Genomic DNA, 23,992 nt, shown 5'->3' with positions numbered 1-23,992 from the left:
GATTGCGCCATTGCACTCCAGCCTGGGTGACAGAGTAAGACTCAGTCTCAAAAAAAAAGAGACCCACAAAGGATGCTACAGACCAAGACCCCTCAGAGAACCCCAGGCTGAGGCCCCACACACAGAGGGGGATCCAAGCTGAGACCCCCATTGAAGAGTCTGGGATTGAAATCCCTCTGTGGGGTCTCAGACTCCCAAGACTAAGTTACTCATTGAGGGTCCTCTCAGTGAGGTTGCATGGAGGAGCCACAGACTAAGACCCCCTCAGCAGAATTCCCCCCTTCCCCGGCTCAACCAGCACAGCCAGCTGCAGGTGCTGCAGGGCCCAGCTTGGGGTGAGATGTCCGGTTCCTTCCCAGGATGTCCTTCCCACCTCTTCCCCTGCACCATCCACTGCTGCCCAGAGAGAAAGGAACGGGCCAGGCAAGGCTGGAAAGAGACAAGGGCCGCCTGTTCCAGCCCAGGAGACAGAGGGCGCCTCTGTCAGCTTCTGGCCCCTTGCCCCACAGGGTGTCCGCCTGTGAAGGGGTGGAGTCGGTGGGGGGGTCAGCGGGGGAGGGACAGCTGAAGACAGGTCTCCACACACAGCTCCAACAGCCACATTTGCAGCCTCGGCCGTCTGTCCAGAACCTGCTCCCACCTCAGGCCCAGGCCGACCGTGAGTACCCTGCCCCACTGGGCTGGTCCCTGGCCCACCAGCTTTGGGGCGAGGGGTCTTCAGAAGGGCTCTGAAGAGCTGGGGACCACAGCGCTGTGGGGCACTGAGGATCTGGCAGGAGTCAGTCAGGATGGGGGCAGTTTGGGATTTGGGGGAGACTGGGTCTGGAAGGTGGCGAGGAGAGGCAAACGAACCAAAGGTCAGAGACAGAGCTGGCAGCTCAGCCAAGGAGGAAGCCAGTGGGGAACCCACCCTGAGCTTCCTGGCCACCTGGCCCTCCCCAGGGAGCCCTCAAGTCCCTGCCAAGCCCCCTTCTGCCTCCCGGGTGTTGGGGAGGGCCCCCCGCACTCCCGTACCCCGCCTCCTGTGGGGTGAGGAGAGAGCAGAGACAACAGCTTTTTCTGCCCCCACCCCTCCTGCCAGCCTTAGTCTCTGCCACCCCCACCCTGCCTTGCCAAGAACTTAGGTCCCTGAGGAGTCTGGCGGTGGCAGGGCGAGCCTCCCATGGTATGGGGAAGGGGTGGTGCAGGGTGCTGTGCCCCTTCCCACACTGCCTCCGCAGGACCTCCCCTTTCTCCTCCTCCGCTTTTCGGCCCAGAGCTCTTGACTCCTCTTTCCCCCAATTCTTTCCTCTTCGTTTTCCCATCGGCCCCGCTCCCAAGTCCTCTCAGAACTGCCCCCACATAAAATCCCAGGCTGCTCTAGGGCTCCACGCGACCTCCAGCTGCCCCTCTGGCATGGAGCGGGTAATCCAGCCTCCAGCATCCCTCCCTCGAGCACCCTTTATCCCCTCATCAGCTATGGCTTGGGTTCCATCTCCCTCATGTCTCTGTGACAACCACTTCTCAGGTCCGGAGCTCAGATGACGCTCACAAGGGCCCCATTGAAGAACTGGGATGTCATTCGATCAGGGCCCATTGTCTAGCCCCCTAGGCCTGGGGAAGGATGGGGACATCTGATCCCAGACATCTGAGCTGCCCCCATGGGCCAGACTGTCCCAGGGCCAAGGGAAAGAGGGCCCCTGGTTTGGCAGTCTCCTCTCTCAACAGACCCCTCCTTTCTTCTACTCTCTCCTGGCCCCTTGAACTCACAGGACCGCATGCTCTCAGCCCTTTATCTCCCCCATCACATACCAGCCCCACCCCCGCCTGCCCTCACTGTCCCTGAATCCACCAGGAGTGGGCAGTCACAGGGACAATGCCTGCAGGTCTCCTCTCCCTGTCTCTGGGAACCCTGGCTCCAGGGAAAAGGCTCAGACAGACCTCTCTCCCCTCCTGCCACCCACTAGATGAAAAGGAGAGTTTTGCAGAGGTTATGGGAGCATACCTCAGAGAAGTCAAAATGACAAGTCCAGGAGAGAACAGAGTTGAAGGACCAAAAGGGGCCCCCAGCTGCTGACAGGAAGCTCAGAGTCAGTGAGGCCTCCCTCCCCTAGAAGCATTAAGCCACCCACTGGGGCTGCCACCCCCTCTACCAGGCTGACCGGGGGGATCAGACTGACTTCTTTGCTAGGGTTGGGCAGCAGAGGCAAGGCTGTAGTGGACACCCAGCCCACCACCCTCAACAGCAGGGCTTAGCTATGCTAGGCAGGCAAGGTCCAAGGTAAAAATAGAGCCAGAGAAAGCATGGCCCAGTCCTGTGACCACCCCTGCCTGCCCCACCCTCCTCAATCCCTGCCTAGGCAGCCACCACAGACATCTACCACAGGCCTCTGGAGCCAGCCCAGCTCCAACTGCTCTCTTCGTGCCCCAGCCCTGATTCCCTCTGGCTGGGGTACAGACTGAGGGACAGGCAGAACAGGTCTGCATTTAGGTGTGCTGGGGTTTCCCTCACGTTGTAAAATCTCAGGGAAAGATCAATTGCAGTAGGGCTCTAATCCCACAGCTATTTGAGCTGTCTGCCAGGGCCAGGCCTGAGGGCTCCCCTCACCTAGACCCCGGGTACCCAGGGCCTGGTCCTCAGCTCATTTCCATGATGGGGCTGGGTAGGTGCGCTGCCGCAATGGGCTCTGAGCTGGAGACGGCGATGGAGACCCTCATCAACGTGTTCCACGCCCACTCGGGCAAAGAGGGGGACAAGTACAAGCTGAGCAAGAAGGAGCTGAAAGAGCTGCTGCAGACGGAGCTCTCTGGCTTCCTGGATGTGAGCACAGAGCGGTGGAGTGGACGTGGAGTGGGTGAAGGGTTGGGGGAATGGGGTGGGCACCCCCCTGCTATCTCTCCACCTCACTACCAGCTCAGCCCAACCTCCTTCTTTCCCTTCCCAGACTTCTCTCCTGGCTTTTTTCAGGCTCCCCTACTCCTCTGGGGTCAAGTCAGAATGCCCTGGTTTCTTGATCATTTGTTAGGTGTTAGGCCCTGCATAGATTCGTCAATAATAAGGTTCACAGTATGGCCAGGTGAGGTGGCTCACACCTGTAATCCCAGCACTTTGGGAGGCCGAGGCGGGTGGATCACCTGAGGTCAGGAGTTTAAGACTAGCCTGGCCAGCATGGTGAAACCCCATCTCTACTGAAAATACAAAAATAAACTGGGTGTGGTGGTGAGTGCCTGTAATTCCAGCTACTCGGGAGCCTGAAGTAAGAGAATCACTTGAACCAGGGAGGCAGAGGTTGCAGTGAGTCGAGATCGTGCCATTACACTCCAGCCTGGGTGACAGAGGGAGACTTGATTTCAAAAAAAAAAAAAAAAAAAGAAAGAAAGACTCACAGCCTAGAAGGGACAGATTGACACTTCAAAGCAAACCACGAGGGCCAGGGGCAGTGGCTTATGCCTGTAATCCCAGCACTTTGGGAGGCCGAGGTGGGCAAATCATCTGAAGTCAGGAGTTCCAGGCCAGCCTGGCCGATATGGTAAAACCCTGTCTCAAGGCCGGTCGCAGTGGCTCACGCCTGTAATCCCAGCACTTTGGGAGGCCGAGGCGGGTGGATCACGAAGGTCAAGAGATCGAGACCATCCTGGTCAACATGGCGAAACCCTGTCTCTACTAAAATTACCAAAAAAATTAGCTGGGCGTGGTGGCTCGTGCCTGTAATCCCAGCTACTCAGGAGGCTGAGGCAGGAGAATTGCCTGACCCAGAAGGCAGAGGTTGCGGTGAGCCGAGATCGCGCCATTGCACTCCAGCCTGGGTAACAAGAGTGAAACTGTCTCAAAAAAAAAAAAACAGTTTTTAGGAGGAGGTAACTGAATGAACAAAAACATGGGAGAAAGAATGTGGAGCATGTCCAGTAGTTTCATTTGACTGGCATGAAGGATGCCAAAAAGTAGGCTGTAGGCCGGGCGTGGTGGCTCACGCCTGTAATCCCAGCACCTTGGGAGGCAAAGGCAGGTTGATCACGAAGTCAGGAGTTCGAGACCAGCCTGATTAACATGGTGAAACCCTGTCTCTACTAAAAATACAAAAATTAGCTGGACAAGGTGGCACACACCTGTAATCCCAGCTACTCAGAAGGCTGAGGCAGGAGAATCACTTGAACCCGGGAGGCGGAGGTTGCAGTAAGCTAAATCATGCCATGGCACTCTAGTCTGGGTGACAGAGCAAGACGCCGTCTTAAAAAAAAAAAAAAAAAAGAGCTGGGCGCGGTGGCTCAAGCCTGTAATCCCAGCACTTTGGGAGGCCGAGGCGGGTGGATCACGAGGTCAAGAGATCGAGACCATCCTGGTCAACATGGTGAAACCCCGTCTCTACTAAAAATACAAAAAACTAGCTGGGCGTGGTGGCGCGTGCCTGTAATCCCAGCTACTGAGGAGGCTGAGGCAGGAGAATTGCCTGAGCCCAGGAGGCGGAGATTGCGGTGAGCCGAGATCGCGCCATTGCACTCCAGCCTGGGTAACAAGAGCAAAACTCTGTCTAAAAAAAAAAAAAAAAAAAAAAAAGTAGGCTGCAAAGGCTAACCGAGGCCACAAAGCAAAGAAGCCTCAGGATACGGTAGAAAGTGCACCCGTTTTGAAGTTTTATTAGGCTAGGTTCAAATTCCCGCCCTGCTACTTTCTAGCTGTGGGATTTTGGGCATATTTATTTAACCACCAACCACCAATTTGTGTCTTTTCTAGAATGGAAATAATGAAACACCTCATGTTATTTGTATTATAATTAAAATTAGACAGTGCTTGTAAAGCTCCTAGTGTAGTGCTTGCTGTATTGTAGGCACTCAACATATGGTAATTAGCGTCATTATTATTCATTCTGCCAGGTGAAAGAGCTTAGGCTGTATGTAGGCAATGGGAGCCGCAAGAGTTTTGAGGAGGCCCAGAAGAGTTCCATAATTCAGTGCAGTTCCTCTCCCTCGTCTCTGCGCCCTTCTCCTCAACCGCCCCCTTGCCTCTAACTCAGTGCTGTACACCTCCCTATACACCTCCCTCTCCCTCTCCTCCCACCACAGGCCCAGAAGGATGTGGATGCTGTGGACAAGGTGATGAAGGAGCTAGACGAGAATGGAGACGGGGAGGTGGACTTCCAGGAGTATGTGGTGCTTGTGGCTGCTCTCACAGTGGCCTGTAACAACTTCTTCTGGGAGAACAGTTGAGCAGCCACACTCAGCAGCGCCCTTTCTCTCCACCCTGCCAGACCTGCCTCTACCCCCTGCTTCCACCTCATCCCCAGTCCCTCTCCATAATCCCACCCTTGCCCGCCCCACCCGCCCCACATGCCCCACACGCCCCACCCGCCCCACCCGACCCCCCACACACACACCAAGGGCGCAAGAGCAGCGGTCCAAGCCTGCAACTCATCTTTCATTAAAGGCTCTTCTCGCCAGCCATCCGATGTCTGTCTCCTCTGGGACCTGGAAGTGGGTGGAGAAGTGAGGACTGTTCACTCCCAACTCTCCTTCTGTGGGGAAGTGTCTGACTTAGAAAGAGGTCGAGGTGCATTATATCTTCCTACTTGAGGAATGCTCACGGTCCAGGAAAGCGGGGGTTCAAGGTTCCAGTTGGAAGTTGAGGAGACATCAGCTTCTCAGCTATGAAACCAGAGGAAGGGTACGGTGGCTCACCCCTGTAATCCCAGCACATTGGGAAGCTGAGGTGGGCAGATCATGAGGTTAGGAGTTTGAGACCAGCCCGGCTAACATGGCAAAACCCTATCTCTACTAAAATACAAAAACATTAGCCGGGCGTGATGGTATGCGCCTGTAATCCCAGCTACCTGGGAGACTAAGGCAGGAGAATTTCTGGAAACGGGGAGGCAGAGGCTGCTGTGAGCCGAGATGCACCACTGCACTCCAGCCTGGGCAACAGAGCAAGACGCCCTCTCAAAAAAAAAAAAAAAAAAAAGAGGCCAGGGGCAGTGGCTCACGCCTGTAATCCCAGCACTTCCCCATATTGGTCAGTCTGGTCTCGATCTCCGGACCTTGTAATCCGCCTGCCTCGGCCTCCCAAAGTGCTGGGATTACAGGCGTGAGCCACCATGCCCAGCCAAAAGAATCTCCTTTCAACACACGAACATTTACTTAAGTGGTACTATGTGTAAACACTGTGTAGGAACGCAGGATCCAGGACTAAGCAAAATAACCACTATTCTTATCTTCACATGGGTAAGGATGCTGGGCCATTACTTACACTCTCTCTCACACACACACACACACACACACACACGTGTGCGCGCACAAGAGCCAGGAAGGAAAAATGAAAGGCTCTTAACGTGCCTATGGGGCAGAGGAAGGGTTGCATTCTCTCATTAATCAAACGTATGCACACTGTATTGTGTATGAAGCCATTAAAAAATCGTTTATTCGCCCAGCTAATTTTTGTATTTTTAGTAGAGATGGGGTTTTACCATGTTGGCCAGGATGGTCTCGATGTCTTGACCTCATGATCCACCCACCTCAGCCTCCCAAAGTGTTGAGATTACAGGCGTGAGCCACTGCGCCCAGATGTCTTTAAGTTACTTTATTTCTAAATCTTGGTCTTCCACGTTTCTAGAGGCCACCTGACACAAGTCCCTTTATCTGAAGTCTAGCATCTCAAGCCTGATCTGGAAGTGTGCTCCCTAGTGGGTAACTTCATCCTTCTAATATAGTTTAGTCATTCCCATCTTGTTCTCAGAAGGGAAGGTGGCCATAGCCAGGCATCACATAGCCACTGTGTGCATATAGGGTCTCTTCATGTTGGTGCTTCGCATTCCATCAGCTTTCTCTAAGTCTGTACTCAAGTCCAACGTTCAAATGATGTTAGAGAGTAGGTCCCAGTCAGTTCCCTCAATTTTCACCCACTTTGCTCACAAGCCATATTGGTCTGATTAGTGGTATTGTCTTGACTCGAATGTCTGATCCAAATAAATGTAGATGCTGAAAAAAAAAAAATCGTTTATTGAGGCCGGGCCCGTTGGCTCATGACTGTAATCCCGGCACTTCAGGAGACAGAGGAGGGCAGATCATTTGAGGTCAGGAGTTTGAAACCAGCCTGGCCAACATGGCGAAACCCCAACTCTACAATACAAAAATTAGCAGAGCGTGTTGGCACGTGTCTGTAATTCCAGCTACTCTGGAGGCTGAGGCAGGAGAATTGCTTGAACTCGAGAGGCAGAGGTTGCAGTAAGCCGAGATCATGCCATTGCACTCCAGTCTGGGTGACGGAGACTCCATCTGCAAAAAGAAAAAAAGAAAGAAAAATCCCTTATTGAGCAGGGCACATAGCTCACGCCTATAATCCCCGGACTCGGGAGGCTGAAGTGGGAGGATCATCTGAGCCCAGGAGATCAAGGCTGCAGTGATCCGTGATTGCGGAACTGACTGCAGCCTGAACAGAGCCGGAGCCCGACAAAAAAAAACAACAAAACATCAGAGAGAAAAGATAAATCCCTTTGCAGGTCTGCAACAAAATCAACACAAATGGCAGGTGTGGAGGGAGGACATGGAAGAGAAATCGGGGATGCAAGGGTGCCCTCACAAGAGGGATTAAACAGTATTCAGGCCAAGGTGGGGAGAGGAGGAAGTAAGGAGGAAAATATGGCCGGGCAGTGGTGGAGCCGGCGAAGGATCGGCGAGGAGCGTGCTCCCAATACTGGCCTCCCGGGCCTTGGCTGGAGCATTCACGGCACTTCACAACTCAGACTGGGCGAGTGGACATGAGGGGAAAACCAGTGCAAATTCCCCAGGCCCAGTGGTCCGGTAGAAGACGACGCAAGTCCATGCAAATTTTTTTTTTTTTTTTTTTTTTTTTTTTTTTTTGAGACGGAGTTTCGCTAGTTACCCAGGCTGGAGTGCAATGGCGCGATCTCGGCTCACCGCAACCTCCGCCTCCTGGGTTCAGGCAATTCTCCTGCCTCAGCCTCCTGAGTAGCTGGGATTACAGGCACGCGCCACCATACCCAGCTAATGTTTTTTGTATTTTTAGTAGAGACGGGGTTTCGCCACGTTGACCAGGATGGTCTCGATTTCTCGACCTCGTGATCCACCCGCCTTGGCCTCCCAAAGTGCTGGGATTACAGGCGTGAGCCACTGGGCCTGGCCCTTTTTTTTTTTTTTTTTTTTTTTTTTTAAATAGAGATGGGGTTTCACCATGGCCAGGATGGTCTCGATCTCTTGACCTCGTGATCCGCCCGCCTCGGCCTCCCAAAGTGCTGGGATTACAGGCGTGAGCCACCGCGCCCGGCCCGTGTAAAGACTTTTAGACTCTGTACCTTGGCTGGGGAACGGAGGGGCGAGGGCACTCGGGGCTGAAACCCCCTGTAAGTACTACCACGGGAAGCTGCCGTGCAGCCACTACCGTAACGTGAAGACCCGGCACGGCCCCACCACCGCACCGCTGGCCACGCCCCTACGGGGGCGGAGCCCTCCTTGCAACGCTGAAGTAACGTTCGCCGATGCCCCACCTTCGCCCTAAGGCTCCGCCTCTGATTTCTGCGCAGGCGTAGCTCAAACCTTTCCCGCCCTCTAGTCGTGCGCAGAGCGGACGCCTGACGTAATTGCGTAGACGCCATTTTAGCCGGTCCTACACGCACGGGACGTGGCGGCCATTTTGTTTTGGACGCCGAGACGGAGCTGGAGGCCGCTTCAGACGACAGTCAGGAAAGGGCAGGCCGGGTGAGCAGACGGATTTGCCGATTAGACAAGCCAACCAGTAACAACAAACTAAGTTCGCATACTACTGCTTACGCATCTAACCAACCGCCCATCTAGCTAACCCGAGCCCCTCCACCGTCAATTCAGGTTCGGCCGGTCCCCGGCCCGCCTGCCGGAGCCGTGGTGGCATCCCCGGGAGGAACCCTGGCGTCTGTGTCCTTCGGTGAGTTTCTGTAGTGAGAAGGAGCAGGGAGTCTTGGGGAGTGGAAGGGGCCGGCAGATGCGGAAAGCGGGTGGTGGCGTGTGGAAACAGCTCGGGTCGTGGAGCGGGGAGGCCCCGGGGAGGAGGCGGAGCCCCCGCGAGGGGTCGGGGGAGGGGCTGAGCTAGAACCTGGTGGCGGGATTGATGGAGGTTGGGGTTTGATAGTGATAAAAAGGGAGCTGATTTGGCGGGTTGAGCAAACGTGGAAGTCTGGACAGGGCTTTGAGGATGGTAGGGAGATTAAATGAGAACCGTCAGACTGAGACATGTTGGAAATTAGGGGCAGCGTTAGGGTTAAATTCTGTGGCGGCCTCTTCTGCGAGCTAATTACCAGGTGAATTTAGAAAACCTTTCCTGCTCACTCCCCCAGATCCTCAGTTCCTTGTTAAAGACCCTGCTTGATTCTGGAGTTGAAAGCCAATTTTGAAACTAGGCATGCCTGTATTTTCACTCTAGATCTGTGTTTCTCTACTTGAGCTGCACGTTGGAAGCACCTAGGTAGCTTTCCCCCACCCCACCAAATGTTCATTTCCAAATCTCACTACCAGAGATTGTGGTTTAATCTAGGCCCAGATATTCGTATTTTTTTAATTTGTGTTTTAATAGAAACGAGGTCTCATCATGTTGCCCAGGCTGGTCTCGAACTCCTGGGCTCAAGCAGTCTTCTCTCCTTGGCCTCCCAAAGTGCTGAGATGACAGGCGTGAGCCACCTCGCCCAGCCCTATTTTTGTTTGTTTTTGATACGGAATTTCACTCTTGTCGCCCAGGCTGAAATGCAATGGCGTGCTCTCAGCTCACTGCAACCTCTGCCTCTCGGATTCAAGCGATTCTTCTGCCCCAGCCTCCCAAGTAGCTGGGATGACACAGGCACTGCCGCTAGTCTGGCTAATTTTTTTGTTTTTTGTTTTGTTTTGTTTTGTAAGACGGGGTTTCACCATGTTGGTCAGGCTGGTCTTGAACTCCCGACCTCAGGTGATCCGCCCACCTTGGCCTCCGAAGTGCTTGGATTACAGGCGTGAGCCACCACGCCCGGCATTTTTGTATTTTTGGTAGAGACGGTTTCACCATGTTGGCCAGGCTGGTCTCGAACTCCTGACCTCAGATGAGCTGCTGCTCCCAGAGTGCCTGGCCCAATTTTTTATTTTCTTTTTTTTTTTTTTTTTTTTTTTTTTTGAGACGGAGTTTCGCTCTTGTTACCCAGGCTGGAGTGCAATGGCGCGATCTCGGCTCACCGCAACCTCCACCTCCTGGGTTCAGGCAATTCTCCTGCCTCAGCCTCCTCAGTAGCTGGGATTACAGGCACGCGCCACCACGCCCAGCTAATTTTTTGTGTTTTTAGTAGAGACGGGGTTTCACCATGTTGACCAAGATGGTCTCGATCTCTTGACCTCGTGATCCACCCGCCTCGGCCTCCCAAAGCGCTGGGATTACAGGCTTGAGCCACTGCGCCCGGCAATTTTTTAAAACCTCTTTGGGTAAGTCATGTAGTCAAGGTTGAAAATGACTGCTCTAAATTAAAAGCCAAACTTGGCCAGGCACGCTGGCTCAGGCCAGTAATCCCCGCAGTTTGGGAGTCTGAGGCGGGTGGATCAGGTGAGGTCAGGAGTTTGAGACCACTCTGGCCAACCTGGAGAAACCCATTCTCTACTAAAAATAATATTCGCCGGGCATGGTAGCACCTACCTGTAGATCCAGCTATTCAGGAGGTGAGGCAGGAGAATTCGCTTGAACCGGGAGGCAGAGGTTGCAGTGAACCCAGATCAGGCCACTGCACTCCAGCCTGGTTGACAGAGCAAGACTCTGTCTCAAAAAAAAACCAAGCTTTACATTCTCATTGCTAAATTGGGTTCTGCCATTTTTGAGAATTTCACAGGTATTTTCTGCCTTGAAGTTTGTTTTGGGTTTTTTGCTTGTTAGTATGTTTTAAAGAAATGGGATCTCACCTGGGCCGGAGTGCAGTGGCTTGATCACGGCTTATTGCAGCCTCCAACTCCTGAGCTCTAGTGGTCCTCCCTCAATAGCTAGGACCACAGGTGCTGGCAACCACGCACCGCTAATTTTTTATGTGTGTATTTATTTATTTATTTTTATTTTTATTTTTTTTGAGACGGAGTTTCGCTCTTGCTACCCAGGCTGGAGTGCAATGGCGCAATCTCGGCTCACCGCAACCTCCGCCTCCTGGGTTCAGGCAATTCTCCTGCCTCAGCCTCCTGAGGAGCTGGGATTACAGGCACGCGCCACCATGCCCAGCTAACGTTTTGTATTTTTAGTAGAGACGGGGTTTCACCACGTTGACCAGAATGGTCTCGATCTCTTGACCTCGTGATCCACCCGCCTCAGCCTCCCAAAGTGCTGGGATTACAGGCTTGAGCCACCACACCCAGCTATTTTATTTTTTAAGATGGGGTTTCACCATGTTGGTCAGGCTGGTCTTGAACTCCGACCTCAGGTGATCCGACTGCCTTGGCCTCCAAGTGCTTGGATTACAGACGTCCGGCCTATTTATTTATTTTCTTTAGTAGAGTCTGGGTCTTTCTTTGTTAACCAGGCTGATCTCCAACTCCTGGCCTCAAGCCATCCTGTGGCCTAGCCCTCCCAAAGTGTTAGGATTACTGGTGGTGAACCACCACACCCTGCCACCTTAAAGTTTTAATAATCTGAAGTAATCCTCATAGAAACTTAAGCACTTTTGCTGTGCACAGCAGCTCACACCTGTGATCCCATCACTTTGGTAGGCCAGGGGTGGGAGGATAGCTTGAGGTCAGGAGTTTAAGACAAGCCTGGGCAACATAGCAAGACCCCCATCTCCAAAAAATTTTAAAATTAGCCAGAGATGATGGTGCATATCTGTGGTCCCAGCTGCTCAGGAGGCTGAAGCAGGAAGATTGCTTGAGCCCAGGAGGTTAGCCAGCCAAGGTCCTGCCACTGCACTTCAGCATGGGTGACAGAGTGAGGCCCTGTTTCAAAAGAGAAAAAAGAAATTTAAGCACTTGAAATTTTGCTTTAAGTCATCACTGATAAGGCCTTTTCATTTATTGTTGGCTTGGGACTTGCAACTTACAGAAATAACGTGGTCACTATAGTGATTTGCTCATTTTACCTATTGCCCTTTGTAGATTCTCGGGATTTGAAGATGGCTGCACAGTCAGCACCGAAAGTTGTGCTAAAAAGCACCACCAAGATGTCTCTAAATGAGCGGTGAGGCAGCCAACAGCAACTTCAGCTCCTTCCTAAGAAAACATTACTTAACTTGGCCCTGGGGTCCAATGCACAAAGCCAGTTGTAAGCTAAATACCAACAGAAGGCTACAGACCTCTGTTCTTAGTTGCGTCTTATGTGGTACACAAAACAAATTGGGCGGTTGTTTCAAAACCCCTTATCAGTAGACTTTTATGTTAAGCTGTCTGAAATATTTATTTGGTGGGATGTATTTTAAAAGACTCCTAACACCCTCCCTTTTCACATTTTTTTACATTGATACAGGGGTCGTGCAGCACGGTAGCATGGTACCCTGGCTACAGTCAGCTTGCTGCCCAGTCCAAGGCCAGCAGTGTTGTGTCTGGCCTGTAAGAGGCAGGTAGCAAGCCATGAATATGTCCAAAGGCCCTTGAATGGCATTCTCGGGCCTTGTAAGAGGCACTTGCTTTGCTCCATTTCACTTTCTTTTCCATCCTGCTTTTAGTTTGTTTTTGTTTTGGATTCTTTTACAGTTAAGTGTTCTTCTCTTCCATTTCATTACACTGCCTTGACAGAAATAATAAGGAGTGTCTTCACAGGCTCATAAATAAACTAGTTTACCTCTCAGAAGTAACTACTTGGAGTCAGAAAAAGTGATGATCTGAGACTAATGAAAGTAAAGCTATTTAAAGGCCGTTTCTATCTCTGACAACTTTGTTCATTAAGAGTGCCTTTGGCCAGGCGCGGTGGCTCGCGCCGGTAATCCCAGCACTTTGGGAGGCTGAGGCGGGTGGATCACGAGGTCAAGAGATCGAGACCATCCTGGTCAACGTGGTGAAACCCCGTCTCTACTAAAAATACAAAACATTAGCTGGGCATGGTGGCGCGTGCCTGTAATCCCAGCTACTCAGGAGGCTGAGGCAGGAGAATTGCCTCAACCCGGGAGGTGGAGGTTGCGGTGAGCCAAGATCACACCATTGCACTCCAGCCTGGGTAACAAGAGCGAAACTCTGTCTCAAAAAAAAAAAAAAAAAAAAAAAAGTGCCTTTGACCAGTGATTTCATTAAGTCGACTTTAGACCGTTGAGATTTACTTAATGTCTATTTTTGCCTCTTCTGAAACATACGTACTTCTCTCCTTACTCTTCGGCTATGATAAGCTAATTATTTTTGTTTGTGACTACGTGATCAATACTTTAAAACGTGATACACTCCTATAATTTATGAGAGTATGTTAATTGCTGTGAGCTTTGAAGGTGCTCTAGTCCGTCCTCATATTTGGCCTTGGAATGCACCTAATGCACCTTGGATTCCCCTAAGGTTTAGGCTTTCTTCGTTTGTCTTTGAAACTACATCTTCTGTCTCTTGTCATCATATCTGCTTATTGCGTGTTTTTCATGCCTTCAACCTCTCTAAAAGCCGTTACCTGAGCCCTTGTTATCACTTTTGGTTGAATGTGCTGCACTTAGCTGCATTTCTGAGTTTCTGATTCTTGCAAGTTTGTGGAAACAGAGGAGTCTTTAACCCACATCAGCCTTGATCTAAGTGTACCACTTTACTTAAAAGTTCATGGGATCTGAAGCTCCTGGTCTAGCAAGCCATGAAAATGCCAATAAATGTTTGTAATAAAGCTTTTATTTAAACATCCATTTTGTTCGACCTTGAAGCTTTACTAATATGCTGAAGAACAAACAGCCGACGCCAGTGAATATTCGGGCTTCGATGCAGCAACAACAGCAGCTAGCCAGTGCCAGAAACAGAAGACTGGCCCAGCAGATGGAGAATAGACCCTCTGTCCAGGCAGCATTAAAACTTAAGCAGGTGAGAGAATGGGTCATAATGCTCCAGAAGCAGCTGGTGATCTCGGTCAGGGAGTCCACTGAGGCTGTCAGGACGTGATGGATGATTACAAGGTGGCTCAGGGCAAAAGCTGAAACTTCTCTGGAAGAAAGAGAATTTCAGAGAATTCCAATTTTAGCAGGTACCGCTAAGTAACTTTTTGCTGTCTTTCTCTTTTAGGGAGTTTGCCATTTCTGTGTCCTGTTTCTGTTACCAATGAGTATTAATCATTTGTTTTCTGATCCTTAACCCTTAACATTGATTAATGGCTTATTCCTCTAAGAAGAATTTTAAGTCCAGGTGCTGTGGCTCACGCCTGTAATCCCAGCATCTTGGAAGGCCAAAGTGGGTGGATCACTTGAGCTCAGGAGTTTGAGACCATTCTGGCCAACATGGTGAAACCCATCTCTACTAAAAATACAAAAATTGGCTGGGCATGGTGGCACGGCTGAGGTACAAGAATTGTTTGAACCCAAGAGGCAGAGGTTGCAGTGAGCTGAGATCACACCACTGCACTCCAGCCTGGGCAACAAAGCAAGACTGTCTCAAAAAAAAAAAAAAAAAAAAGCACACAGAAACTTTATTTCAGCTTTACATAATCTCGCAGCATCCTTTACTCTGATAAATTATTTACCCACCAGAGAAATTATTTTATTCTTTTTCCCCTAGTGCAGGGAGTTTGCATGACCTTAGTCAAAGGTTTTCAATGGTAAAATATACGGAGTAGAGTGTCCCTCATTTCCACAGCACCTAAAGTTTTACCGGTAAAGGGGAGCAAGAGTACTGAGTAATTTGAGTTGGGGGTTCTCTTTCAAATTTACAGTGGGAGGTAATTCTATTCAGACCTGAAATAAAACCTACTCTTTATTATCCATAGAATTTATATGCAAGTCCGGACAGTGGCTATGGAAGGATATGTCCAAGCTGTGGCTGGGCGTCTGGAGGGCGGTGCCATGCAACTGTAAGGGCTTTGGTAGCAATTGCATGGCTGTGCATAAGTTCAGCAGTTAAATATAACACCCTTACACCCCCACCCTGAACCATTGGGCTCACTGACCAAAAATAAACAAGGCTTTCTGCTTCAGCTACCTTAAGCCTTGGAATGATTAGATTCCTCCCTGACTCAGGAAAGCAGCAAAAAGCACCACCATTTTCCAAGAGTAATTGGAAATTGCTGAAGATGAGTCTTTGACAGATCATTCCAAGGACGTTTCAACAAGAAGCTTTAAGTATAGACTCTGCAGGAAGTAGTCTCTATCCAGAGTAACTCTGTTCAATAGAACTTTTTTTTTTTTTTTTTTTTTTAGATGGAGTCTTACTCTGTTACCCAGGCTGTAGTGCACTGATGCAATCTTAGCTCACCAAAGCCTCCACCTCCCAGGTTCAGGCAATTCTCCTGCCTTGGCCTCCCAAGTAGCTAGGATTACAGGCACCCATCACTATGCCCAGCTAATTTTTGTATTTTTAGTAGAGACAGGGTTTGCCATGTTGGCTAGGCTGGTCTTAAACTCCTGACCTCAAGTTAGCTGCCTGCCTTGGCCTCCCAGAGTGCTGGGATTACAGGTACGAGTCACCGTGCCCGGACAGAACGTTCTGCAACAATGGAAATATTCTGGATCTGCTATCCAGTACAGTAGCCTCTAGCCACATGTGGCTGTTGAAAACTTTAAATATGACTAGTGCAATTAAGGAGCTTAATATTTTTTTAAATTTTAGGCCAGGCCTGTAATCCCAGCACTTTGGGAGGTGGAGGCAGGTGGATTACTTGAGGTCGGGCATTTGAGACCAGCCTGGCCAACACAGTAAAACTACTAAAAATAAAAAAATAAAATTAAGTCAACGTGGTTGCACGCACCTATAATCCCGGCTACTCAGAAGGCTAAAGCAGGAGAATCTTTTGAACCTAGGAAGTGGAGGTTGCAGTGAGTGGAGATGGTGCCACCGCCCTCCAGCTTGGGCAACAAAGTAAGACTCCATCTCAAAAATAAAATGTAATTTGTGCTGGGTGTGGTGGCTCATACCTGTGATCCCAGCACTTTGGAAGGCCAAGGCAGGTGGATCACCTGAGGTTAGGAATTCAAGACCACCTGGGCAACATGGTGGAACCCTGTCTCTACCAGAAATAAGCTGGGTGTGGTGGTAGCACCTGTAATTCCAGCTACTCGGGAGGCTGAGGCAGGAGAGTTGCTTGAACCTGGGAGTCGTAGGGTGCAGTGAGCCAATACTGAAGTCACTGCACTCCATCCTGGATGACACAGCGAGACTGTCTCATTTAATTTAAATAGTCACATGTAGCTAGAGGGTGCCTTATACAGCACAACTATAGAGTGAAAAGAATCATATAGTTAACTTTTTTTTTTTTTTAAGAGACAGGGTTTCTCCATTTTGATCAGGCTTGTCTTGAACTCCCTTACCTTAGCTCATCCTCCCACCTCGGCCTCCCAGAGTGATGGGATTACAGGCATGAGCCACTGCATCCGGCCTATAGTTGACATCCTTAAGTTTCCTGTGAATATTAAAGGCCAGTATTGGCAGTGAAGGATTGGAATGGGCAAAGAAACCCAGTAGTGTACAGATCTTTTACAGCACAAAGCTTGGGAGAATAAATATATGCAGGATAACTGAATGCAAAGGACTTGTGGAATGCAGTCCTAGCCTCATAATTATGTGTTAATCAGGGGAGTAACAGGACAGGTGTTTATGGTTGGTTACACCTACTTATGTTATATGCATAATGTTTGGTGCCTTCCCTACTGAATAGAAGAAATTTATGATCTTGTGCTAGAAAGTTAATAATGCTTCACAACCTCTTTTTGAGAGGTATGATTAGAAAACACACATGGGCCAGGCGCGGTGGCTCACGCCTGTAATCCCAGCACTTTGGCAGGCCAAGACAGGCGCATCACCTGACGTTGGAAGTTTGAGACCAGCCTGACCAAAATGGAGAAACCCATCTCTACTAAAAATACAAAATTAGGCAGTTGTGGTGGTGCATGCCTGTAATCCCAGCTACTCGGGAGGCTGAGGCAGGAGAATCACTTAAACCTGGGAGGTGGAGGTCTTGGTGAGCTGAGATCACACCATTGCACTCCAGCCTGGGTGACAAGAGCAAAACTCCATCTCAAAACACACACACACACACACACACACACACACACACACACACACACACACATACACGTTGGTAGTCACTTATTGCTGGAGACTGAAGGGCACATAGAATTTATTTTCTTTTATATTGACTGATGGCTTTATGGATAATTAGGTCTGCTAAGACCTTGGTTTTGTTCGGGGCTATTGCTGTCCCTTTTTCCTTTGAAGGAATTTAATTCTCTGAGATGTAGTCTTAAATGATTTTCTTTTGAGAACAAATTATTTAAAATACTCTGTCTCTCAGGTGTGTTCCTGTCCTCATACATGGCCCTGAATTTTGTGATTACAGCTCACCTGAATAATTCTGACAAGTTTGGCTGACACTCTGTGGAGATACATTTGATTTACATGTTTATTTTGAATTTAAGGTCATCATACTATATTAAAGGAGCTGTTTGCAAGGCCAGGCATGGAATTAAGGATTTTTAAGAAATGAAAGGAGATTTGACTTTCTTGTGTTTATTTACATCTTAAGGTAAAAAGTGGGACCGTCTGGAGATAGATTCTCAGAGGAAAAATGGAGCACACCAGCCTCTTTGAGAAATCAATCTTGTTCTTAAGTCACAAGAACTCAAGTGAACTTGTAATTTAAGTTTTGCCCAGAGTGATGAACTCTTCCTTTGGTGTTTGAGTAAGCCTTTGAAGACAGTGCTAGTTCATGGGCAGGTATGAATCAAGTCATATAATTGTCAACCTGTAGTTCAAAAGCAGTACAATCCAGATTGGACTATAGAAATGTTCTTACTAAAACTTCCAACTGGCAGTGTATGACTTCTGTAGCCAAACTAGTGAGGTAATTTGTGGAGATGCCCATTTCATGAGACCACACTTGAGCTTCTTGAAGTTTCTGCTCTGGATCAAAATTCTGCTTCTTGTATAACATGTTCTGAGGCAAAGGCTTGCTTCTGGTTTGGGGTCCTTATGACACCCACAGCAGGTTTATCTCCCTTTGCACCAGCATCTCACTTGCTGCTTTTTCTCTGCACTTTGCGTTGCCAGATCCCGTTGGATTGCTTTTTTGATCTCAATCCCCTACCACCTTTTCTTCCAGAAGAGCTTAAAGCAGCGCCTGGGTAAGAGTAACATCCAGGCACGGTTAGGCCGACCCATAGGGACCCTGGCCAGGGGAGCAATCGGAGGACGAGGCCTACCCATAATCCAGAGAGGCTTGCCCAGAGGAGGACTACGTGGGGGACGTGCCACCAGAACCCTGCTTAGGGGCGGGATGTCGCTCCGAGGTCAGTGCTGTGTACCCTGATAATTGTCAGGCCCTACTCCCTTCCCTTTTCTCTTGGGCTGCCTATGGACACGTTCGTTTAACATCTTTAAGCCTGAATTTGTATTACTATAATAACTTTTGAAATCACATATTTTTAATAGTGCTGCATGTCTTTTATCGATACCATTCCTTTTCTGATAATGTGCAATGGTGAGAGGCTATGACCTGCGTAACAACAGGTAATTCATGTCATCTCCATTCCATTTTAAAACACCCTGCTGCTGCTTGAATCAAACCATATTCAAGTTCTAGAAATAAGTCAAATGTAAGAAACTTAGGTCTTTTGGCCTATGTCTTCACTCTTTGTTCCTGGTGCTAGTAAAACACTGATACAGCTGGAAAAAGGACAAGTTGACCCATAGCACTTACCTATATACGTTTATTTGGGGCACTCTTACTCTATTCCCTATATAGTTCTTGTTCCCTAGAAGAATGTGTTGAGATCAGGAACCATAGCATTTATTTTTAAATTTACCACAATGCTAGGCATCTGATTGTTCAGTAGATATTTATTAAATGTATGTACTTGTTAATTGAATTAATTCCCAACTTCTCCCGAAAATGGATTTGTGGTCAGACGTGTTGAATTCATTGGATAAAGAGCAGCTTAATCTGTTCACACTCAGTATGCAGCTTGCCCCAACCAACCTAAAAACTAACTGAATTACCCTCATTTAACCCTCACCTCCTTCCTTTGGTTAGAATCTACTTTGTGTCTCTTGGATTTACCTGCCTATACATTGTATGCCTCCTCTCCAAGGTCAAAACCTGCTTCGAGGTGGACGAGCCGTAGCTCCCCGAATGGGCTTAAGAAGAGGTGGTGTTCGAGGTCGTGGAGGTCCTGGGAGAGGGGGCCTAGGGCGTGGAGCTATGGGTCGTGGCGGAATCGGTGGTAGAGGTTAGTCAGCTACCAACTTCAGAGAGTAGCTCCCCCTTATTTTCCTACCTTAAAAACTCAGAGCCACCTTTCTGCACAGCTTCAAGTCATAGGCAGACTTGTTTGTTTGTCTTGTTTTGTTATTTGAAACTGGCTTATTTTTCGAATTCCCATGCTGGTAGTGCAGAAGTGTCATATGATTTTTCCAGGAATCAAGTGCATATTACAGAGCCAGATTATACGTCGTCTTCCAGGTTCTTGCAAATTTAAATTGTACAGTTAAAAATACCCCCTAAAATGGTTAATTTAGGATTTTACCTTCCTCTGTCCCTGCCCCACCACCATCACCACCACACACTACCCTGTAGCTCCAAATCCTGGTTTGAGTCACATGAGAATGTAGAAGAGAGAGAGATACAAAGATGAAGCAGAGTTAAGAGGGTGGCGAGACTTGGAGCTGGGCATTGGCTCTGAAACCAAATAAATTCAGTGTCAAATTTGTGCCTGTGGAGAACCAGAGATGACTTTTTTTGCTCAAGGTAGAGAGCAAGATGGAATTATTATCAGTTAATACACTGGCTCTTGTTGTTAATCTTGCCTTTGAAATTTATTGATGTTTGTCTCGTGACCTGTGACCCAAATTAGGAAAGAGTTTAATGGTGTTGCTGCTATTACTAAATCTCATGGGAGCCTTCTGGTTTAGAGTTTAGTGGAAAACTCCCAACAACACCTGTCAAGGAAAAAAAACACTCCTGTTGTTCCCGTGTATATTTGCTTTGGTTCTACAGCGGTGTTGTAGGTCTTCCATAACTTACGACCTTGAAATTGCCAAGGAATAATAACCGTTAGGAAAGAAAAGTTGATAACCAAGGGCTTGTTTTGTTCTCTCCTATTTTATGCTACTTGGCTTATTGAATGAAGTACAGGCTAGTTTGGGTTTCAGGATAAAGTAGCATGTTTGCTAACTGAATTCAAACTGCTTCTCAGATAACTACAATTGTCAGTTGTCATAAGGTAACTAGAATTAGAGGTAGAAATAGCTGGGGCAACTCAAAATGTTTTTTCTTTTTTTCTCTTTTTTTTTTTTTTTTTGAGATGAGGTCTTACTATGTTGCCCAGGCTGGAGTGCTGTGGTTATTCGCAGGCATGATCCCACTACTGCAAAATACTTTTTCAAGTCTCCCCTACATTGTTACTGTGTGAGAAAAACTCCTCAGTCTCCTGACACATGAGGTCAACTAGCTTATTAGACTTGATAAGTTTAAGGAAAGATGAGATAACTTTCCAGAATGGTTTCCAGTAAACTTTTTTTTTTTTTTTTTTTTTTTTGAGACCGTCTTGGGTAAATTCTGACAGTCTTTTTTTTTTTTTTTCTCTTTTTTTTTTTTTTTTTTTTTGAGACGGAGTTTCGCCCTTGTTACCCAGGCTGGAGTGCAATGGCGCGATCTCGGCTCACCGCAACCTCCGCCTCCTGGGCTCAGGCAATTCTCCTGCCTCAGCCTCCTGAGTAGCTCGGATTACAGGCAGGCGCCACCATGCCCAGCTAATGTTTTGTATTTTTAGTAGAGACGGGGTTTCACCATGTTGACCAGGATGGTCTCGATCTCTCGACCTCGTGATCCACCCGCCTCGGCCTCCCAAAGTGCTGGGATTACAGGCTTGAGCCACCGCGCCCGGCCTTCCAGTAAACTTAATTTGGAAACCATCTTACCTTTACACCCCTGATTATCTGTACCTTTGTTACCACCTCCCTATCTTACTAAACAGGGTTATCATGTATTTTAATTAGGAATTTAGTGAATGTCAAATGTTAGGTAGTTTTATCTTAGGTTCAGTTAAGGTTGTTTTTTTTTAAACTATAGTTGTCAGTTAATTATTTTCCTTTTTTGATAGAATAAAAACTGTTCAAGTAGCATTTAGAGATGATCATGTGACAAGGGTCCATTATGTGTGCTTTCCATGTGTTGCTTTCTACCCCGTGTGTTCCCTGTTTTTCCAGATTTCTCCTCTTTGCCCTACCCTTCAACTTTTCTCAGCTAGGCCCCACTATTCTAAGGGGCATTTACTATATAGCACCTATTAAACTTACTTGTAACTGTCTTTTTTTTTTTTTTTTCTCCTTTGGGCCAGGTCGGGGTATGATAGGTCGGGGAAGAGGGGGCTTTGGAGGCCGAGGCCGAGGCCGTGGACGAGGGAGAGGTGCCCTTGCTCGCCCTGTGTTGACCAAGGAGCAGCTGGACAACCAGTTGGATGCATACATGTCGAAAACAAAAGGACACCTGGATGCTGAGTTGGATGCCTACATGGCGCAGACAGATCCCGAAACCAATGATTGAAGCCTGCCCACCCTCCCGTGAGAGACTCTTGATAGTCAGACACATCTGTAAATAACCTTGAGATAACAGATAAGAAGAAATCTGATTGATGCTGGATGGACCTATCACAATAGGCTGTGGACTTACTTCCCACCAGCTTGTGCATTTAGTGTGTTCCTTTTACTTTTTGATACTGTATTGTATGAAGCCCTTTTGTCCTTTGATTTGGTTTTTTGTTTTTGTTTTTTTTGGGGGTTGGGTATTTTCCCCTCCTTTACCCAGACTTCTCTTTGAACACAAATGCATTAGCCTTGTGGCTAGAACACCCTCTTCCTACCTCTGCCTTCCCTCACTTGTCAAATGCTCTGACATGCTAATATTTCTTTTGTTGATCTCTGTTGCCCCCACAGAAAGGTCCCAGAAAAAAAAAACAGTGTTCCTCCCTGACGCTTAGATTTCTGAGGTAGGGTTCTGTTACATCCTCTTCAATAGCCTCTTTAAAATGTAAGTCGGGAGCTCAAAAATGCATTCTTCCACATTGATAATTTAGTACATTGAGAACATTGACATCGCTACAGGGCAGCATAATTGGTTGCTGACATGTGGTAGCAGCTCTGATTTGATCCAAGTTGCTACCATGTACATTGACACCACATATAACCAGCGTGCTGGGTTGAATCATACTAGATTTCTACCCTTGTATGAGATTTACACACTTTCTTTTGGCTTTGTATCATGTCCAGAAGGGTACTATAGGGTTGGTTTATACCTACAATATAGAGGAAGAAGCCATTTGATGTGGCAGGTGTGTCAGAATGGAGAATGATGGCAGATGAAGTGCTGGAAGAGGTCAGAAAATATCCATGCTAAAATGTAATTATCCTCATGTTTATCCCAAACCAATCTCGGACTTTTCCACTCATTAGCTTTATTTCACCCTTATTTCCCTTGAAAGTTTAATTAAGTTCAACCAATTGTCAACTGTTCCAGTTTCAGTGGAATCTTGTATTTCTGGTTCATTATAACAAATTGTTTGCTCAAATCCACCCAGTACTTGGTTTATTTGGAGCGCCTCAAAATGCTGTGGCTACTTTAATGATATCTTTTTTGAGACGGAGTCTTGCATTGTCACCAGATTGGAGTATTATGGCATGATCTTGGCTCACTGCAACCTCTGCCTCCCGGGTTCAAGCAGTTCTCCCTCAGCCTCTCAATTAGCTGGGACTACAGGTGCACGCCAGCACACCCAGCTAATTTTTGTATTTGTAGTAGAGACGGTTTCACCATGTTGGCCAGGATGGTCACCATCTCTCAACCTCATGATCCACCCGCCTCGGCTTCCCAAAGTGCTGGGATTACAGGTGTGAGCCACTGCGCCTGGCCACTTTAATGATGTCTTTATATACCCCTTGTATAGTTGAGAGAGTCTCTGTCTTCCTGCTTGTGTTAAAATTCTGGAGAAGACTGGCTTTAGCAGAAAGTGAAGAATTTGACTTCCTCTGAGCCCTGCAGAAATAATATGCCCACAAAAAAGCAAGATCATCTTGGGCAACATTCTGGGCCCTTGCACCCTGGCACATGCTTCTCTCTGTTGCTTTAAGAGAAAAGGACCTGGTAGTGCCAAGCCAGTTGTCACTGGGCTGCCTTTCACCCTAAACTGCTAGGAGGTTGTAGAGATTTTGTCAGGACGATCTAAACTTGAAGCCTGACTCTGATGTGGGTATCTGAAGGTCCCAAGGGAGAAGGGCAGTGGGGGTCTAGCAGAGGGCTACAGTGACCTCAGAACTGAACCCCCAGTTTTGTTCCCTCTATGCTTTCGAAGGCTAAAGCACAAGGGCTTTCCTCTCCCTGAAACCTCAGTAAGTACAAAATGCTGGTCTCCCTCCCCAGAGGAGACTAATGCTCAAGAGTTCTCTATAAAGGAGGTGACTGTCATAACCTAGGCTTCCTTCTTTCTACCTCCTCTGTATCTCTCCTGCCTCATGCAAGAATCCATCCCCAACTCCCAGCGGGGCACAGGGAACTCTCAGCCAAGGGTCCTCCAGCCTCACCTCACTGCAGTTTCCAGATCTCCTGAGGCCCCTGTCCTTGTCATCTTCCGTCACATCTAGTGTGGGACAGGATGAGTAAACCTGGTCTCTGGGTCGGCCTTTCATTCAGCTGCCATGTGCTATGGGCTTGCCATACCAACAGAAGGTATCCTTTGTAAGGGTGACATTGGGAGCACAGGAAAGAAGCTGATGAGCTGGATCTTGTAAGATAAGGGGAAGTTTAGAGACAAGAAGATAGCGTGCAGAGAGGGAACGAAGTGTAAAGGTAGACTGCTGAAAACATCTGAGGTAGGATGGAAGACTACAACTGACAAGATGTAGGTTGAAGCCACTGCTAAAGACCTTGGACTTTATGCTTTCATCAGTGGAGAGACAAGTA

The 23,992-nt window shown here is 48.3% G+C and overlaps 2 protein-coding genes across 6 annotated transcripts; both read left to right on the top strand.

Annotated features, from left to right (window-relative positions):
- Positions 1-540: 540 nt before the first annotated feature.
- Positions 541-6,960, top strand: S100A1 (S100 calcium binding protein A1). The gene is made up of 3 exons (XM_039459859.2): positions 541-658; positions 2,647-2,800; positions 5,041-6,960. Exons 2-3 carry the CDS (start codon positions 2,660-2,662, stop codon positions 5,182-5,184), a joined length of 285 nt encoding a protein of 94 aa, XP_039315793.1. The 5' UTR covers positions 541-658; positions 2,647-2,659; the 3' UTR covers positions 5,185-6,960.
- A 1,639-nt stretch (positions 6,961-8,599) lies between these two features.
- On the top strand, positions 8,600-22,608 carry CHTOP (chromatin target of PRMT1). Of its 5 annotated transcripts, XM_039460061.2 has the most exons (7): positions 8,600-8,682; positions 8,809-8,884; positions 12,040-12,121; positions 13,767-13,920; positions 18,143-18,329; positions 19,131-19,268; positions 21,378-22,608. In XM_039460061.2, the coding sequence occupies exons 3-7, from the start codon at positions 12,057-12,059 to the stop codon at positions 21,581-21,583; spliced, it is 750 nt and encodes a 249-aa protein (XP_039315995.1). In that variant the 5' UTR covers positions 8,600-8,682; positions 8,809-8,884; positions 12,040-12,056; the 3' UTR covers positions 21,584-22,608. The 5 variants fall into 5 exon arrangements, with proteins under 5 accessions (XP_039315995.1, XP_074246084.1, XP_010327945.1 ...); XM_010329643.3 differs by having other exon boundaries at positions 8,612-8,884; positions 18,146-18,329; XM_039460062.2 differs by lacking the exon at positions 19,131-19,268 and having other exon boundaries at positions 8,612-8,884; positions 18,146-18,329.
- The last annotated feature ends 1,384 nt before the right edge of the window (positions 22,609-23,992 follow it).

The sequence above is a fragment of the Saimiri boliviensis genome, chromosome 19 (assembly GCF_048565385.1).
Source record: "Saimiri boliviensis isolate mSaiBol1 chromosome 19, mSaiBol1.pri, whole genome shotgun sequence".
Classification (NCBI taxonomy): domain Eukaryota; kingdom Metazoa; phylum Chordata; class Mammalia; order Primates; family Cebidae; genus Saimiri; species Saimiri boliviensis.
This window is presented reverse-complemented; position numbering and strand designations above follow the sequence as displayed.